The following is a 19,447-nucleotide window of genomic DNA, read 5'->3' as shown; positions in this document are numbered from 1 at the left end:
CTATCTGTGTGTGTGTGTGTGTGTGTGTGTGTGTGTGTGTGTGTGTGTGTGTGTGTGTGTGTTTAGTATGCAGCATTACACAGTGCTGCCCTCCTACACTCCTGTGTATGACATCCAGAGGGACAAGCTGGCCACTCATAACAGAAGAAAGACATCAGCTACTCACAACACACAGCTACACCACCAAGAAACACACAAAGGATCATCATCACGCTGTCTGTGGACATCTGACCGCTTGATTACTGATTGAAACGTGAGTTTTATTTTAGAGCCTTTTTGAGATCCCTGCCTGAAATGTGAACTGCTGATGAACTGCTTTTACTTGAATTTTAAATTCAGTGATATTATTTTGTTTGCTTTACATTGCACAATTATTTGTTGTACTGCTCTTTAATCAGATCTATAGTTACTTAACAAGTTCATTTACAATGTGCTTTTTAAATGTAAATTGTCTGAAAACTCATTTAACAGTACATACCTCGGGTGTTACAGAGAAGACAGGCCCTCATCTCAACAACTCTCAGTCGCTGGACATCTTACTGAATATCTCTGTCAAGACTTTCACTTGCTGAGTGAGAGCACAACTCTCAGCAACCTCCACGTCCAGAGAAACAAGAAAAAATCAGCACTGAGGTCTGTCAGACAAACTTTTAGCAAAGTTTCTTCTGTGGCCATGGCATCAACAGGTCTTCAGCTGCTGGGCTTGGTGTTGGCCGTGCTGGGTTGGGTGTTTGGGGCGTTGGTGTGTGCCGCTCCCCTGTGGCGCGTGTCTGCCTTTGTGGGTGGAGAGCTGGTGATCGCCCAGGTGTTGTGGGAGGGACTGTGGATGAACTGCCTGTCTCAGTCCACAGGCCAGATCCAGTGCAAGACCTATGACTCCACCCTGGCCCTGCCCACGTCTGCCCAAGCTGCCCGGGGCCTCACCGTGCTCTCCCTGCTCCTCTGCCTTCTGGCCCTCATTCTCGGGGTGGCAGGGGCCAAGTGCACTCACTGTATGGGTGACGCTAACCAGGCCTCCAAGGCTCGGCTGGCCAGGATAGCAGGGGTGCTCTACCTCGTGGCTGGCCTCGCCTACTTGATACCCATCTGCTGGACTGCCTACGCCATCATCCGGGATTTCTATGATCCAAACATTGCAGCGCCTTTGAAGAGAGAGCTGGGCCCGGCTCTGTACCTGGGCTGGGGGGCCTGTGTGCTGCTTCTGGTGGGGGGCGCTCTTCTGCATGTTGGCTCCTCTCCGCCAGGAGGAAGAACTCTGCCTGTTTTTGGAGGAGCAGCCAAAGACAACCCACATACAGTGGCAGCAGGAGAGGGGAAGCAACAGGAAAAATCTTTTGTATGAGAATATTTTAATGGACATGTGAGGTACAAAAAAACAAGGAGGTCATAACCTCACCAGACTGACAACTGCAAGGTAACCTATTGAATATATATATACATACATACAAACACATATACAAACACACACACACACACACACACACACACACACACACACACACACACACACACACACACACACACACACACACACACACATATAATCAGCCTATACCGTGCTCTAAATCTTATAAAGCAGAGTTGGTATATCTTTAAAGGAGCAGTTCACCCAAAATGAAAATTCTGTCTTTATCTACCCACTCTTATAATGACGTAAAGTCAGGTCCAGTTGATGAAACATTCCTGGAGCTTCACAGAAAAACAGCATAACAGCATTCTTCTAAACAACTCTAGTAGATGGGAACTTGCTTTAAAGTAAACATACAACCAAAAAAACCCCAAACAAAAATCACCAACCCAAACATAAAATGGCTCCGTGCAACTGATCTGGTGTATTCTCAGTCTCGGTTACTTCAATAAATAACAATAAATCCTTATCCATTTCAGTTGGTGGAAAGAACGCTGCAACACTGTTTTGATCTAGATCTCCATAAATGTTTTGTGGGCTGTGGACAGCATGTAGGTAAGCAGACAGTGACTGAATTGTTATTTTAGGGTGAACTGTCCCTTTAAGTTTCAATGTGGATTTCATTACATGTTGGTAAATGATGGTTTTGCATTTTTCACTGAATTAACATAATACACTTTAAACACATTAAAACCGTTTCTAATAGAATTCCCATAATGTTGTAGCTTTGTATCTGAGTGGGAGGTCACATGAGCTGTGGGAGGATTTAAGATGTTTGGAGATTTACTAATGTGTGTGACTTACATTTCTCAAATTCCAATCTGCCTCTGCTTGTATATGTGTGTGTGCGTGCATGTGTGCATGTGTGCATGTGTGTGTGTGTGTGTGTGTGTGTGTGTGTGTGTGCGTGGGCAGTCTGTGTACAGTAGGCCAGTGTACATAGTATATCTGTGTACACTGATGTGTTTGCTGACAATATGTGTGGGCAGTCAGAGCTGATGCTTGTTTATTTAATTTTCATGAATGCTTCTGAGTAATTGGACTTTTCCAGAATTACTCTGTACATTTTATTTTTTGAAAAAAATGTATTTCTCTATTCTTGTTTACATTTGTTTGACTGTGGTTCTGCAATATGTATTTTTACTTTACCTTTATAAATACCCTTATTTGGAGCTTGTTCCTATTGCCTACACATAAGAAATGTTGGTTTAATTTTATTTAATATCATCACCTCCAGTGATCGTGGTTTTGTTATTTAGTTTAAGGCAGCTACTGAAACATTCGTTTTGTGTTGATTCTTGCGGCCCCTGTGGACAAACGTGGAATGAGCAGCGCTGCCTCCTGTCATGATTTGGATTTGTTTTGAAAGCAACTGAAAGAACAATACAACATGTTTTTAATACTACTTTCCTTTATAAAGCATAGCTGTATTGAGGGTGTGTTGCAATGAGTTAATGAATCTATTTGTGAATATGTAAGATTAAAAACTGCAATATGACTTTAATGAAAAAAGCTCGATGTAACAGCCTTTTTCCGCAGGCTGTCAGAGCCCTCAACTCATCCTCAGCACTCTGCCATATAATAAAGAATTTCAATTTTATGACATATCTGACACAGATAAGTCGAAAGAGACAGGTAATAATTTGTTCCATAAACAGTTAAGTTGCTGATCTATCTAAACTGAATTTTGAAATTGTGTTCTCTTAAATTACTAGCTCTCATCATTCTATAGATGTCTTCTTTGGGCTCTGGCTGGGTGAGGATTTTTAGGTTAAGGTTAAGGTTAGGATGACATAGTCTAGATCTGAATCTTGACACACCTCTAAACTGACTTAATAATATTACACCTTATAAATTACTACGTACATAAGTGTGACATTGTATTTTGCACCTTTGTTTTATTGACTGTCTTTTGGATAATTTATACAAATTATAACCACTTGTGCTGACTAAATATATGTGTTTGCATTCCACTACAACTGTTTCTTTTTTTTTCTTTTCTTTTTTTTTTAATTTTACGTAGGATGTAAACCCTATGTGATGTAATACACTGTGTGTTTATGTGCCAAATAAATACCTACTCTGTCACACTTTCTCGCTATCGTGTTTCCAAGGACAACGAAACACATACAGATGACATCGACCAGAGCTGTGTACGCTACCTGACTTGTGTTTCACTTTGCTGAAATGATTAAACAATGAACAGGCAATGTTATACTGTATGTTCAAGGCTAGTGGAAATAAGCAACACTTGCACACCCAATCCAATCTATATATCCCAGTTGGCTTCCGAACCATAATTTGTGATGGTGATAGCAGACATAGCACACTTGGGGGCGGTAATCACTAAGCAACAGATGTGCTCTCTAACATGAACTGCAGCACTGATTATTTACAGGTAATGGACAAGACAATGAAAACACCCATATGAGCTATGTATTTGCATTAAGTTTGAGAGACAGTTTGTCATACCCTTGCACTTAAAGGGTAACTCCACCAATTGTATGCATACAATATGTTTAGCATATGCTTACAGGTCTTTGGGAGTATTACTGGACATGTGAAAAAGTAGCTGCATATAAAATTTATTTTTCAAAACCCGGCGCCTGCATTACCCACAATGCAACTTAGCTACTGTGCAACATCACCGGAGGCAGTTTTTCAGATTTTATGCAGCTTCCTCTGGTGCCATTAAATGCTACAAGAAATACACTGCTTCTATCACATATTCAGTAATACTCCCCAAGACCTGTAAACACACTTTGATTTGTAAAATTGGTGGAGTTTTCCTTTAATGTGTGCCATATATAGGCTTTTTCACAGTACGTAGTTGACCCCTGGGATAACTTAACTTCTTTGCACACCTGCATTGTTAACCGGGGCTTTAATAAAAGCATGTGCAATGTTTCACACTGCACTTCTACAGGGCTTAGGTTAAATGTCTGTTGAATGAGGTGTGACTGCTCTGTTTACCTTAGAGCTGTTTCGCAATGTGTACAATTTTCTAGGGATAACCCCACAAATCTGCCCAGGAGCAGAGTCAGTAAGTCCTAGGCCAAAGTCTGGGTTTGCCCACTTTGAAATGTGCTAGTATCATGGCAGTGTGAAGGCTTTCTTAGCTTGGGGCTAGCAAGGGTCGAAAAAAGGTTTTAGCCCCAGGCAAGGTGAGCCCTCGACTCTATGATTGCTGCACTCTCTGCCAAAATACAAAACTCCTCCTAAATTGTGACCTGGCAATGTTGTATGTTTGCAAGTGTGAAAACAATAAGGCTTCAGCTGCTTCTTAGCTGATGTTGGTGCTACTAAACAATTATGTTGTATAACCTGGAGAAGTTTCAAACGTGCCAATGCATGTCCACGTCTCTATCTAAACGGCTATAATCCCTTCAGAGGGATCCAGAGGTTGTAGGTGTGTGAGTTATGTGTGTTGGAAAGGGGCTCCAAGGACACAGTTTTTATTGGACACATGAAAGATACTGACGACAGCATGGTGCCGACAGTCAGCCAAGAAAAGGAACATATGTCCAACAGTGTCTCCAAGTAGTCTGGCCTGCATGTTGCTCTTCTAGACTTTTGTTTTGAGAGCTTAAAGGACTGGTCTTTTGGTGATGCTAACTTACAGGTAGGACCTTAAAAATAAGTCATCCCTACAGCACTGCATGGGAAATTGACACCTCCCTTCAGATACAATAAAGAAACAGCCAGTTTTATGAATCTGTTTATTGTAAAGAAATAAAATACTATAGATAAATCAATATAATATGCTAAAAGGTAAAAAAAATATCTTTCTTTCCTTTATCGTTGTGTCATATGTGCTATATTTGCTGTAGACAAAGTCTACTCGACATATTTTCATGAGGATTTAACTCAAGTCTCTGTCATAACCCCTGTGTGTGTGTGTGTGTGTGTGTGTGTGTGTGTGTGTGTGTGTGTGTGTGTGTGTGTGTTTGTGTTTGTGAACCTTACAATGCTATATGGACATGTTATCATAATAATACCGAAACTGCATTTTCATTTTTCAATTTTTAAAAATGTTTATGCATCAACAAATTAAGTAGCAAACTCTTCCTCTGATGAATGAACAAACTTTAAGGGCAACACAGATTCATACTGTTATACTTTCTACTTTCAAACAGTTTTCTTGGACCCTATTTTATTCAGTTTCATTTTATTTTTCATTTATCAAAAAAATAATTATAATAGTCTATCTTATTACCTCATAATTATTATAAATATTAACATAATGGGTCTGAACATCCTGTCCAAAACTACATAGTGCCTCTTTAAGGGACTCAAATCTCTGTTTGGTGGAGAAAGTCGACTATTGTCCTCTTAAAGACACAGCGTGTGTTCGCGCGCTCTCGCAGCTGCAGGAAGGGTGCGTATGACTTTAAAGCCACATGACAGTTCACGGTGGGGAAAGTGGGCTGTGTGTGTGTGTGTGTGTGTGTGTGTGTGTGTATGTGTGTGTTGCTTTTTGGGGCTACAGCATTCTCAAACCCCGCTGTCGACCTTTGGATCTCGGAGCCGCGGGGCGGGTAGGGCAGCTCCTCCGTACACGCTGGCAATTGGCTGCGCTCCTATCTTGTGTCTTCAGCCGCTTCCTTCCTGCACATCGTGGCTCAAACTCAGACGAACCCACACACACATACACACAGACAGACACACACGTTCTCGCACGCGCGCGCTATGTGGCGTGAGTGCGCGCGATGCCGCTGGAGCCCAAAGTCCCACTGGTCCGTGGCGCCGTCTCTTATCGAAATGTTTGAAGATTAACGAGATTGTCCGAGTCCTGTAGAGCACAGGCTACTGCCAGCGGTACCCTGCAGGCCAGCAGCGCAGACAGAGCGGGCGGACGGCGTGTCTAGAACGGACTGGGAGGACAGAAGTCACCGCTGTAACTGCTGGATCGGACTGCTGCACCGCCCGGAACCATGACCGAGAAGCGGATGTCGCGTTGGTATTTCGGAGGGCTGGCGTCGTGTGGAGCCGCCTGCTGCACGCATCCTCTGGATCTCATCAAGGTGAGGGGCCGAGGTCGGCGTGTTACCCTCCGTCCGGCGGTGGGTGAAGGAGTGCGGGCCTGAACACCGGGCCACAGCCGTCTCTAGTAGGAGTCACACATGACGGGCTGCGCTACCACCTGACCTGTCACCATATTGCTATATATGTCTGTTAGATATCTGCAGCTTAGGGAGCTTATCGTGGCCTGACATGCTCTCACTGAGGCATCACGTTTTCTGCGGAATCAGTTCAATTCAAGGCTGTTAAAGGTGCAGTGTGTAGCTTTGAGGAAGACACTGTAATCAGAAGAGAAAGGTCTTCATTGACTTTTTTTTTAAATGCCAAAACCAACCAAGTAAACAAAGCTTGTTAATTCAGTCATGGAGTCAAAATATTTGTGAGTTTATAGTAGTACCTTATAAATACTGTAAACATTTCTTCATGGTGCCACTTTGTAGTTTTGGTAAAGAAATTCAGAATCTCAGAAAGTAACGTTCACAATGAGGATAAGATGTTTAAAATTTCCATAACTGAATAAACAAGCTGTTCCCAGAGGAAAATAAGGTCGCAGAACACAGTTTGAAGCTAGAAAGGTGGCAGGGTCCGCCACATATCAACAAAGTTAAACAGTATGAAACTGTGTTGTCCTTTTAAGATCAGTTTGTTTGTCATGGAAGAAAGAGAGTTTGCTTATTTAGTTTGTCTGAGCATGAAGATCAAAATTTCTTGTTAAAAACCACGTGGTGCACCTTTTGAAATATAGGACACATACTCACTGATAATCAATAGTGTGTTAAATACAGAAGACAGTAGTTGTTAGATGGCAGAGAATGGTCCAATATAGCTGCAGCTTCACCTTTTAGTTATTCATTTCGAACTTGGTAACTAAAACCTCCACCAGCCTGTGTTAGTGCTTGACAGCGGGTGTGTATCTCAGCAGGGTCTTGCATGTCCATTCTTGTTAATCTTTGACGCAATGCTCTGCACACAGCAGTCAATCACAAACATCCCAGCCCAGTGCCAAAATCCGTACTCGGTTCACTTCCACCTCTCACTTAGTTGCGTTGAATGCAACCGCACATGACTCCAGCACACTAATTGGTGGTCATGCAGTCATGTGGTGCTTAATTATATAGACATGGCTGGTAATCGCCACGTTGCAGCTAAAGTCAGGGCTTCATTTCTCTCCTAACCTGCTTGTTAGCCAGTGATGCCATATCCAGTTATAGTAGCATAAGACTGAGGCTTCTCGTACCTCTACTGCAGCTTCATCTTCCTGAAAAGGGTTTTTTCTTTATTTCTTTCTGTTTTAAACTTTTTTTTGGTCAATTCTGGCAATTAAGCACCTTTTTAAAAAGTGTGTTGAATTAGTGTTTAGATGCTGATGTTTGCAATGTTGCCCTGCCCTTACAGACTACAATCCAGCGATTATTTAAATACTGACGAAAGCCGAAAAAAAACATGTTATGACTGTGAGAAGGGGTGCCATTTCTGACCGTGTGCTTTTTGGGTAAGGGCAGCAACTTTCAGAAAATACTTGACAGTCTTTTAAATTCTACCACGATCCAGCTGTGACCTATCCGATCCCCGGTTGGAGAGCGCGGCCGGCAGAGCCTGCTAATAAGTCTAAGTTTTCTAACACACAGTTTGGTTCTCTCACTGTTGTCATACCTAAACCAAGTCTGTCGCTGCCAGTAGTCCCTCACAGGATGCTGACGGGTCCAAGCCACTGTCAGGATGGATTCATCGTGAGTCCTTCCTCACAAGGTCATCATCTGCTGACGATGTTGCCAGATGTCAAGGCAAATCTGACTCACTTCGCTTTGTGTTTACAAGACCAGCATGCGCTCGTCTATTTCACCTCATGCAGTATCTTTGCTTCACGTCTCTCCCTCCACAGCCCCACCTCCCGTACAGCTCCCCCATGCGACCCAGTTAGAGAACCTCCGCTCAGTCGTAGTCTTGAAAGTGGTCCTGTTGGGACCAGAGAACACGGTCACGTTTCTCCAACCATCTCTTCCACTCTTTCTTCAAGTGACTGACGTCACACACTAAAATTCAGTCAGTATCAGTTGCCTGCATTGAGTTGAGCGCAGCATTTCAACTCTGTTCCTTGCTGCCTCATTGTGTGGTTGGAGCCTTTGCATGTTCAACTGTTTTTAGTGACCTTTAGTGCACAAGAGCAGGTATTGAGGACCCTGTTTCATTCTGTGATAAAAGCAGCTTGGTATTTGTTACAAGAAGCAGACAGCACTTATTTAAAGAGGGGGAAATTCAGTATTGGAAGCAGTGATTTATAAAGTTCAACTTGTACAGCAGTCAAAAGTGGCTGAGGATGAGCTGTTTATACTTTGGGCTAGCCTGACCCTATATGGATATGAACAGCTTTAAAATTAAGGCTTGAGTGCTTGAACCACAAAGTCATTGTTTGATCTCCTGATCATTGTGCTGGAGTACAGAGCTGGCAGAACAATAGAATGCGTCACTGTCCAAATACCTAGAAAAGACATGTTATCTCCAAGCAGTCAGAGATCTAGTTACAGTGGCGTTTGTTGCTGGTGTTAGATGTAGCTGACACCCTATTTGGTCCCCTATCAGGACCGGTACTTTCATGAAAAGGTGCTCAAGCTGGGAAAGTTGCGTGTTGCAGATTACATAATGATATCAAATGTTAAAAACGTGCTCTCAAAAACTCAAAGTATTTGAGAACATGTGAAAGAATACTTTAAAAACTAGTGTTCATCAGTTGGCGTCTAACTACAGCGCAGTGGATGATCAAACTGTTGCCGTCTAATTACCTTGTTGGTAATAAACAAGTCCATGAGTTTTAAGGAAAGCTATCATTCATTTGCAGAAATGAGAACGTGTGATGAAAGCTGGAGACAGCACTGTGTTAATCATTGTCATCTCCTGTGACAGAGTAGATCAGTGCTCACATGGTGAACACTGTTCATATTTGTACGACGTTAAGTGAATTTCAACAGCAACCGTTTCTCTGTCGCAAGCTTTACAAGGCAACGCCAACACCACCGCTTTTCCCATCACTGCTTGAGAAACGACGGCTTGAATAAAAGGAGGGTGGCATCCTGAACGAGACAGTCTTGATGTCTGCTCAGAACAGGCACTTTTTTCTTTAAAACGATTGATAACGTAAAGCAGATGTGAGTAAAATCACATAGAAAATGATCAAACTGATGTTCGAAACAAAGAGGCTGTTAGCATTTGGTTCATTCAGAGCGATCCAATCACAAGCAGACAGCTTTTAGTGTGTCACTTCACACCTGGCATTAAATATGTCCCGGCATGACCTATGATCGGGTCTAACATCCCTGATCTACATGCAGTATACACCTACATCACCGGCACAAACTGATATAATGTTTTTCACGGAAAGAAAAAATGCAGCTACTCTCAAAATGTAGTCTGGGGGCTTTCTCCATGTACTTCAAAGAAGAACCCTATATTCGTTAATATTTGCTGTGTTTGTAAAAACTTACATTGACTGTCGATATGTTGACAGTGTATTCGTTGATGGAGGTATGACGAGCTACAGACACAGAACCAGACAACTGGTACAGTGTTTCCGTAACAAATGAACACTTTACAAGGAAAGAAACATCTCAATGTATATTTGATGCTGAATTCACAAGAGGGCACGGATGATTTAGGATTTACCGTTGTGGTTTTGCAAAGTTTGATAGGTCATGCAATCTGTAAGGGAGTCTTGAGATGTTTCTGTTAGGCGCCCCAGGACACCTCTCCAGTGTGGTGATCGGATCTCAAATGTGTGTCCTCGGCATGTCTCGAAGGTGTTCACACCTGGACTTTGAGCTGTCCACTTGTGATTGGATCACTCAGGGTCAGTGACCTGTGCCCCACTGTTAAGTATTGCATGAAATCAAGCCTGCGGAACAAACTGTAACTCATTCTGTTAAAATTTAATCAGACAATAATAGCTCTCAAACAATAAAAACAATCACTTTGTCTGCTATTGTTCAGCCTGATCAGTCCAATTGTTTTATGCTCTTGTGTAGGAGGCTGTAGCTTTGGTCCAAAATGCATCAGTGGAACTGAACATTATTGCATCTGTTTTGCTCTGGTGAAAACACACTGTTCTGATGATTTTAAAAATGTTTTACCCGCAAAGCATATAAAAGACACGAAAACCCAGTTTGCTCTGTTTTCTGTCACAGCAGACTGAGGCAGACGGGGACTTTGCAGAGACGGCTTGCAGAGCTGGAAAATGCTGTACACCTATCACATCCCTGCAAAAGTAAACAACAGAGAATTTAGGACTGAAGTATAATGTAGACGAGACAGTATGGCAATGTGGTGTTTAGCAGGCAAGAAGAGCTTTAACATACACACATATCACAGGGCAAAGATTGCCTCCTCATCTTTTATTGATTTCCTCCTTTGTGTTAGCCCAGGCATTGACTACACCATCAAATAAACTGCTGTGTCACTACTCTCATCTGATACAGCGGGGTTGCCAAACAAGATCCGTCTGTATCACCTGAAAAAGACTTTAAGCCACGCACTTATCAACTCATCTGGGTGTGATATCTCTGTTGCTGTGCCTGTGCAGCTCGGCTTCCTGATGGCTCAATAGGACGTTGTCTTAACACATTTCTGCACTGTGTGGTTTCCTTAATCAGAGCATCAGGAAAAATAGCAGTCACAGTCAGTTCTGTGTACATTGAGGTTAAATTCCCTGAAGTCGTTTATTTTGTGTGAAACTTGGCTCAGGAATAGACTGTTCTCACGTGTTGTAGATTGTGAGCCATGTTTGCTGTCTCTGGAAGGTCTTTTTTTTTTTTTCATTTGTTCTGACACTTTGTACTGCAGACTGAAATATCTCAACAGCTTGGCTTAAATGAGGGCACACATTCAGGTTCTCCAGAGGAGGAATCCATACGTCCTTTGCTGACCCCCTGACTTACCTCTCGCACCACCAGGATGTCCAATTTTCTACTTATCCAGTTATTATTACTAATAGTTATGTCAATATTTACTGTATGTATTGCTGCAAACTTTTGCACAGACAGCCACGTTCGCCTCAGGGTGACTCGTTACAACTTTAATCCCTTTTCTCAGGTCAACATGGGGCTGGGCAATATATACGATATTCTGTGTGTAAACAATATATATTGTTATCGTGATATGAGACTATATATGGATCATCTTAGATTTTGGATATCATTATATTGTGATATGGCGTAAGTACAGTCTTTTCCTGGCTTTGAAGGAAACATTGCAGAAAAGTGATGTCATTTTCTGAACTTACTAGAACTTGCCTTGTTCTAATTCTTATACTGGTATCACCATTAATGATGATTATTTATCAAAGTATCAGTGTGGAGGCCCAAAAATATAGTAATTCTTGCCAATTAATGCTTTTGAGGACATTTCAAAAGAGAGATAAATTGTGTGTATTGCAATATAGCCTAAAAATATAGCAGGATTATTTCAGGAGCGTATCCCCAGCCCTACTCTCACCCTCTCTATGCAGAGCTGTGGCAGTTTGACAGCTCCTCCATTCATGAGATCGTCTCACCCAGATGTGAGATGAAGCGCTTCAGGTGTCCTCACTCCGACCGGCCAGCTTGTAATCTTGTTTCATATTACTCTCGTATTATTTATTTACTGATTCTGTCCTCCTGCCCCTCCTACAGCTGAATCCCCCCTCCTGGAAATCAGTAAACGAATAGATTATGCCATCTTACATTAATAAAGGTTCTGCCTTGAAGTGGCCCTCAAACTGAAATACTGATTGGAACAAAGGACAAAGGCCACATTGTAGTGCTGCTGACCTGCTGTGAGAGGGACAGCACACCACACACACACACACACACACACACTGGTTCTCTTTCTCTACCAGTACACACATATACACATGAAGCTCATCTGAGTCATTGTGGTTAGCAGTGCTCAGCCTGTGAAAACATTTGCATGACGTCCGCTGTGACGTGGAGCCACAGTATCTTGATCTCTGATGATTAGACTTTGGGCCCTTTTTTTGTTGTTTTGTTTTTCTCTCCTAACTTTATGTGAAGGCAGTTCTGGAGTGCACTGGAGTGCCTCTTTAAAGGGAGGCACATTGGACTCCTTTGACACATTCAGTCGCCCAAATGAGAGCTGTTGTCTGAGTTACCCAGAAAGACGGAACAAAAATGTAAAGTTGCTGTGTCAGCGCCCACAGGACTAAGGATTCTCTCTGTTCTTAGAGCGGTTGAGTGCGTTCCGTCAAGCTGGTATTGAGAATGTCACCAATGCTTTATTTAATGGCTGTATGTAATATCATTCCAGGTGCACCTGCAGACCCAGCAGGAGGTGAAGAAGAGGATGGTGGGGATGGCGCTTCATGTGGTGAAGACCGACGGGGTGCTGGCTCTTTACAATGGCCTCTCTGCCTCGCTTTGTAGACAGGTGTGTGTCTGTGTGATGTCCCAGTCTGTTCTTGAGCCTGTGTGTGTAGAGTGTGGATTAGTTTGTCAATTATTTATAAAAGAAATAAAAGATAACCTACACCAGATGGATCCCGATGAAGGAAACCTTTGTTCCAAGGAACCTAGAAAAAAAAAGGATTGCAGGCAAACAATGCAAAATCCAATGGAAGATACAACTACTGAAACAGGTAATAATACAAAGTAAAGCTAAAGGAAGGGAGCGAATATGTACAATTAAGAGTAGGGTCAACTGCTATAAACACTGCAATAGTCTCGGGTTGTACCAGAGCTATCAGACTTGCTGTGGTTTGGAGGATTTCATCAACACTATGAAACAGCTGCTCACTCTTTTTGACTGTTTTATTGTTCATCCCATCTGCAGTCAGCAGTCTGTGTCTAGATCATCTACTCCAAATGGATGATTCTTTTTGTAACATAGAGGAAGATTTCATAGCGTGTACTGATGACTGGTATGACAAAACCCCTTAAAAATAAGATATGTAGAAAGTCTGCATTAGACTAAACAAAAACAACCAGGTCCATACATTATCCCAAATGTCTCCCAACAGTGTTCAAATGCAGAGAAATCAACAAGTTTACTCTCCTTCAGTTCTTTCAGGTTAGGGAAGTCAGCGAACAAGACTAAAGTAAATGTGACTCTCCTCTCCTCTCCTCTCCTCTCCTCTCCTCTCCTCTCCTCTCCTCTCCTCTCCTCTCCTCTCCTCTCAGATGTCCTATTCACTCACCAGATTTGCCATCTATGAGACAGTGAGGGACATGATGGGCAGCACAGGCCAGGGCCCCATGCCCTTTTACCAGAAGGTCCTGCTGGGAGCCTTCGGAGGTGCGAACACACATGAACGCACACACACACACACACACACACACACGCTCTGTTTCTCCCCCCTCTCTCTCAATAACATGTAAACATGCAGTCTCACAGCCTGGGATTTGTTGCCAACAACAGTTTTCTGCCAACAGGTTTCACCGGTGGGTTTGTCGGCACGCCAGCAGACATGGTGAATGTCAGGTAACACCCCACAAAAATTTTCATTAACATCTTCAGAGTTTAAATGACGCTTGACAAGCTGTGGTTAGGGTCTTGGCCCGGGCTTGACCATTGCATGTACCGTGATCAAAAATTCTGAAATGTTTCTGCTTCCAGGATGCAGAACGACATGAAACTACCACCAGAACTGAGGAGAAAGTGAGTGTTGTGACTTACTCAGTTTAAAATGTTCAGTTTAAATGTTCTAATTACCTTAATTTGAAATTGAATGTGTTTTTTATTATTATTTTTTTTTTTGTCTTTCAGCTACAAACATGCCATCGACGGGCTCTACAGAGTCTTCAGAGAAGGTAAATCTCAACAATGTAGTGTATGTAACGTCATGTCACTCACACGTTGTCATCATGTCTGATTTCTGACCCCGTGTCCTGTCCTACAGAGGGTGTGAGGAGACTGTTCTCAGGAGCCACCATGGCCTCCAGCAGAGGAGCGTTGGTCACTGTGGGACAGGCAAGTCACAGAGCTACTCAATAAGCTGATGATTTTGATCAGGAGCCTTTGTTTTAAATATCATTGTTAACCGCCCAGACATCCAGCTGCCTTATCCGACCACTCTCCGACCACTCCGTTGCCTCTTGTCTGACCCGCTGGGCAGAAAAGTTGCATTGAAACACACTGCTTCGACGTGCTGCCTACTCCACAGTAGCGTATACGTTCTGCGCTTGGGCAAGATGCAATAAGCGGGTGGCGCTTGTGTTGTGAGTTGTAAATGAGACCCAAGGGATTCTCTGGCCAGTGAAGAGCAATTATTAAACCCTGAACTATCACAATTACACTTTGGATTGATTCTTCCTCTTCAGTCATGTAAAATTCAGAATCCCCCTAAACGTCCTGTAATAATAATCTCCTAGATGAATTGGCTACTTTTCTAAATGGTTCCACTGAACAATGCATAATGCATTATGCATTAATCTACATAAACTCTTCACTTTTTATGGAGCCTGTGTAGGCAAGCGTATCCAGTGGGTTCAGACTGTAGCACTGATACAACTGTTCACATCCAATTAGTCAAAAAATGTATTCATATAATCTAAGTATTCATACAGAATGACTGAAGGCCACACACACAGAAGAGACAGGGACAGAGGAGAATACGCTGTGTGTGCGTACAGCCTGGGTCTGGAGGTGTTCATTGAGAAGCTGCTGGTTATCAACACGTTTGGGAGCAGTTACCTTAGCAACAAATGAAGCTATTCAGAGTGGTCGCCGCTAAAAATCCATGGCTGCGTCATAAAGAAAACGTTTGTTTGATGAAAAATGAATACATGCCCCCGAGTTCAGGATGAGTCATCAATTTTTTAAAATGGTTTTCGAGGCAGTTACAAACGGCCTCGAAACACCACTACTTTTATTGCACAGTTGGCCTTGATACTGGTGTGTAGGTGAGATATGGACCAAGACATTTGTAAAAAAAAAAACAAAAAACACTTAAACAACAATTTTTACTTCATGGGAACTTTGAAACTTGAGGCTAAACTTGCAGGTGGCTTCCGCTGGCAAAGCTAAAACTCGGGGAGTAATAACTACATCAACCCAGACTGTTAGTGTCACCAATAAAATGTCACAGATCTTCCTCCTCCATTTCCTCTGCTCCTTTAGTTGGCGTGTTACGACCAGGCCAAGCAGCTCGTCCTGGGAACAGGCATGATGGGAGATAACATACTCACACACTTTCTGTCCAGCTTCATTGCCGTAAGTATCTGCTTGTATTCGTGAGCCCTGGGAGTCAGTGGCAGGTTTGCAGGGCTCTTCTGTGCACTGATGAACTGTTCCTCTGCAGGGAGGCTGCGCTACATTCTTGTGTCAACCTCTGGACGTGCTGAAGACGAGGCTGATGAGCTCAAAGGGAGAGTACACGGTGAGTGGATCCGTCTCTCTTTTTTAGTTGCTCCACGGAGCCTTTCATTCCTCTGTTTCTGCCCATCCATCTTCTTTACCCCTTAGTGTTCACTCTAACCCGGTGTGTCTCTCTCTTCTCAGGGGGTGTCGCACTGCTTGCGTGAAACTGCCAAGCTGGGTCCGCTGGCGTTTTACAAGGTAAAAACCCTTTTACAGGCAGTAATTAAACACCAGTGTGGTTTTAAGTGGATGTTCTTTATTACAGGTTTTCATTAGTATCTCAGTTATTCGAGTCAAATCCAGAATCATCCTCTGGTGCGTCATTTCACACCGACCAGTCAGAGTACAGCTCATGTTTTCCGAACAGAGACATCGTTGTTGAGTTTTTTAGATGAATTTTTGGTGCCATCTAGCTCCATTATATTTCAGAAAACTCAAATGAACCAAATGAATCTAGATGGATAAACAGCACGACAGATGAGAGGGAAACTACACCCGTTAATCTGATGCCACTTTTTGTTGTTGTTGTTGTCGCAGGGTCTCGTCCCCGCAGGGATCCGCTTGGTCCCTCACACGGTTCTCACCTTCATCTTCCTCGAGCAGCTCAAGAAGTACTTCGGCATTCGCATCATCTCCTGAGCGTGCCCTTTGACCGGCCACTCTTCGACCACCCCCCGTCACTGCCGCTCACAGTGCCCCATCATCGCTCTGCTCTTGGCATTTAAAAGAACACAAGGGAACAAAAGGAGCCGTGCACAGCTTATCGCAGGCTTGTGCATGTTTCCTTCTCCTTTTGCGCTACCTCTTATCTCACTACCATGACTCTGACTATTATGAGAACTTCTGGAAGGGATGAATACTGGAATCAACAGACCATCTCCTTCTGTCACTACAGATGATCAGTAGGATGCTAAGAAAAGAAGATGCCATGTGAAGCTGCTGCTCTGGGGTTCTTAGAAGAGAGGACATTAGAAGTAGCTCTAGCAGATGTTTGATAGAGTTGTCCAGTTTAATTTCAGGTACGGTTAGCAAACGTACGAATGAGACGTTTTTGAGATTAAGTGTTCATTTTGATTTAAGGAACAATTCATCTGTCACGTTGACGGCAGACTAAACAATGACTTCAGCTAATTCCAGACCAGATTTTGTGATTTATGCAGTGCTCGCGCCTTGGTCAGCGTCTTCACAGCCCTCGATTTACAGTGACTGAGGCTTATAAAGTTTGCGCCAGAAATGTGTTTCCTTTTTCGTCCTTTACAAAACTTTTATTGTTGTCATACAAACTCGATTCCAAAACCGTTGGGATGCTGAATAAATCATAAATAAAAACAGATTGACGGTTTTACAAAGTGTTCCGGGGCCCATGCGGAGCCCAAAGTGTGAAAGCTGTGAGGTTCAGATCGGCCCACCAGATGTTTCTAGAGAACAAATCTATATTTAAAGGCAAAATATACAAGAATTTTAGTGGGAAGCGTGAAAAAAAAAATCTGAAATTGTCAACGGAACGGCCTGGCCTGTCCTGGTCTAAAACTCCTGCACCCACACTTCTCATGGTGCTCCTGCTCACAGTCTGGACCACCAGCTGGACTGCGACCTGAGTTAACCCAGCATTTGGCGCTGACTCTGTTGAAATGCTGCCCCCTGTTTGCTCTAACTATGAATTCCATAGGTGGCAAAATTCTTCCATCTTACATATTGCGACTTTTAAATAATTAGGATATAAATGTCTGTTTATGCTGTTTTATTTTGTGTGGGAAAAGTTCTTGCAGGAGTGACACTTTTTTTTTTTTTGTCAGCTGGGATCCTTGTACCATGCTGCATCTTAAAAAGAGTTTAGACCAGGTGGCCCAGACCTGCTGTTAAGTTGCAGGTTCTGGCCCTCAAAGGGAGAAAGTTCGGGCTCCCCTGTTTTATACACTCACGTGTCTCACAAAGCTGTGAACCTCACCTCATCCCTGCTTGTGAACAACCGAGCCTTTCGAGGGTGCCCCTTACACAATGACAATGCCAAGTTGAAGAGGTAAAACATTGAAATATGTTGTCTTGTTCTCTACTGTTTTTAATTGTGTTTGTATCAGAAGGATTAGCAAATGATCTGTTTCCTTTATGTTTTGCACAGCGTCCCAACTTCAGTGGTAGAGAATGCCAACAAACACAGTGTAGCCTTGTCAGCAGTGCCATTCTTTTCCAGAGGCGGTTTCTTTAACATGTCTGAACAGACTGGTACTCAGTCAGATAGAAACCATTCCCAACAAATGTGGTGACCAAATATGATGCACCCTGAATTTAGCAGAGATGATTTATTGTTTTTCCTTTTTCTTTGCTAATTTAACATTTTAGAGCCGGAAATAAATACTAGCAGGTCAAAGTGTTGTTAACTTTTACCAGATTCTCCTTGACGTCATTCCAATCCTCTTTCATCATTTCAATCTCAAAGCTTTTGGAGAAGACAACCAAGCACATTTGTTTCTTTTCTTTTTTTTTAAATAAGGCAGGAGTTCAGGGGGAAGCTGTGAAGCAGAGAGAGTCGATGGTGGCAGTAGTGGCTCTTCTCGTTGTTTCCAGTCCCAGTGAAATTCTGTGCGACCACTTGATCTCTTAAAAGTTTTTATTGTTTCGAATAGAGATGCCTGTAGAGAACTGCTGCGCTGTTAAGGTGTATATGTAGCATATCCATCCTTAATGTCACTGTGTTGTTTACCTGAATGCTATGACTCAGGATGCCACTCTGATTCATGAGGCACTTTACTGACTCACCTGCTGCGTAGAAACATACATGCTGCATACTAATCCATGTTCTGAAAGTAGAAACGGAGATGTTTTTCACCTGTTTAGAATTAATGTTGGTGGTTCCAATTTCGGGCAGTCTGTAATGTTCTGTGACAGTTTTTTTTAGTCCAATGACAAGTTTCTTGGTTCACCAAATACACTATTCTGACCTGTGCCTGCTCTGTTGACAGAGTCCTAGTCAAGTCATGTTGCCTTACAGTAGACGCCCTCCAGGGGGCAGTGTAGTAACGTGAGTACCATGCCAACAACCTCAATGATCCTGCTTGAGCATCCTGTCAAGCCCTCCACCTTCATCCCACATGTTTATAAAGAGATAGATAATGACTGTGTATAAATGCACGTTTGTATGTCCATAAATGTTCCTCAGTAATGTGAGGTACTGTAGAGCAGCCATAGACAGTAATGTTAACCAAACTTTACTCATATGCACAGAAATGAAACTGGAGGCACCCACGTTTGTGGTTGTTGTATTTTGTAGATCACTGATTAATGATTTTTGAATTAAAATACTAATGTGAAAACACAAGTTTTTGTGTTCTTTGACTGTCTGCTTTGTTAAATGTCAACTCCACCAATTTTATACATTAAAGTGCGTTTACAAGGTCTCTGGGAGTACTGCTGCCCATGTGGAAAAAGCAGCAAAAAGCCTTTTGTCACCGTAGAGGACGATGCATGTAATGCGATAAACTTTACTCTAGTGATGTCACTCGATGGCACTGTAGTCATTACGAATGAATTTGAGTTGAAAACGCTCAAAAGTCAGCTAAAATGATCAAAAAATGTGAATAAATAGACAAAATATGTTTTCTGTATTGTGTTGCAGAGATATCCTCTTAAGTTAGCATGCTGACCGGCCCACCCGGGTCTTATCCTGTGCTGTGAGGTGTA

The 19,447-nt window shown here is 42.7% G+C and overlaps 2 protein-coding genes across 3 annotated transcripts; both read left to right on the top strand.

Annotated features, from left to right (window-relative positions):
• Positions 1-146: 146 nt before the first annotated feature.
• On the top strand, positions 147-1,342 carry LOC119022757 (claudin-9-like). Of its 2 annotated transcripts, none has more exons than XM_037104014.1 (2): positions 147-253; positions 493-1,342. In XM_037104014.1, exon 2 carries the CDS (start codon positions 674-676, stop codon positions 1,340-1,342), a length of 669 nt encoding a protein of 222 aa, XP_036959909.1. In that variant the 5' UTR covers positions 147-253; positions 493-673. The 2 variants fall into 2 exon arrangements, with proteins under 2 accessions (XP_036959909.1, XP_036959901.1); XM_037104006.1 differs by having other exon boundaries at positions 171-253; positions 472-1,342.
• A 3,996-nt stretch (positions 1,343-5,338) lies between these two features.
• LOC119023293 (solute carrier family 25 member 10) lies at positions 5,339-19,085 on the top strand. Its single transcript, XM_037105120.1, has 11 exons — positions 5,339-6,432; positions 12,722-12,841; positions 13,591-13,705; positions 13,843-13,891; positions 14,027-14,068; positions 14,177-14,220; positions 14,310-14,380; positions 15,530-15,622; positions 15,711-15,788; positions 15,911-15,967; positions 16,307-19,085. Exons 1-11 carry the CDS (start codon positions 6,343-6,345, stop codon positions 16,406-16,408), a joined length of 861 nt encoding a protein of 286 aa, XP_036961015.1. The 5' UTR covers positions 5,339-6,342; the 3' UTR covers positions 16,409-19,085.
• The last annotated feature ends 362 nt before the right edge of the window (positions 19,086-19,447 follow it).

This window comes from Acanthopagrus latus, chromosome 1 (assembly GCF_904848185.1).
Source record: "Acanthopagrus latus isolate v.2019 chromosome 1, fAcaLat1.1, whole genome shotgun sequence".
Classification (NCBI taxonomy): Eukaryota; Metazoa; Chordata; class Actinopteri; order Spariformes; family Sparidae; genus Acanthopagrus; species Acanthopagrus latus.
This window is presented reverse-complemented; position numbering and strand designations above follow the sequence as displayed.

Excerpts from the sequence above, each read along its gene's own strand:
- LOC119022757 (XM_037104014.1), top strand. The coding sequence starts at position 674 with ATGGCATCAACAGGTCTTCAGCTGCTGGGCTTGGTGTTGGCCGTGCTG.
- LOC119023293 (XM_037105120.1), top strand. The coding sequence starts at position 6,343 with ATGACCGAGAAGCGGATGTCGCGTTGGTATTTCGGAGGGCTGGCGTCG. Across the intron at positions 12,842-13,590 it reads CTGCCTCGCTTTGTAGACAG|ATGTCCTATTCACTCACCAG; the intron begins GTGTGTGTCTGT and ends CTCTCCTCTCAG. Across the intron at positions 15,968-16,306 it reads GTCCGCTGGCGTTTTACAAG|GGTCTCGTCCCCGCAGGGAT; the intron begins GTAAAAACCCTT and ends TTGTTGTCGCAG.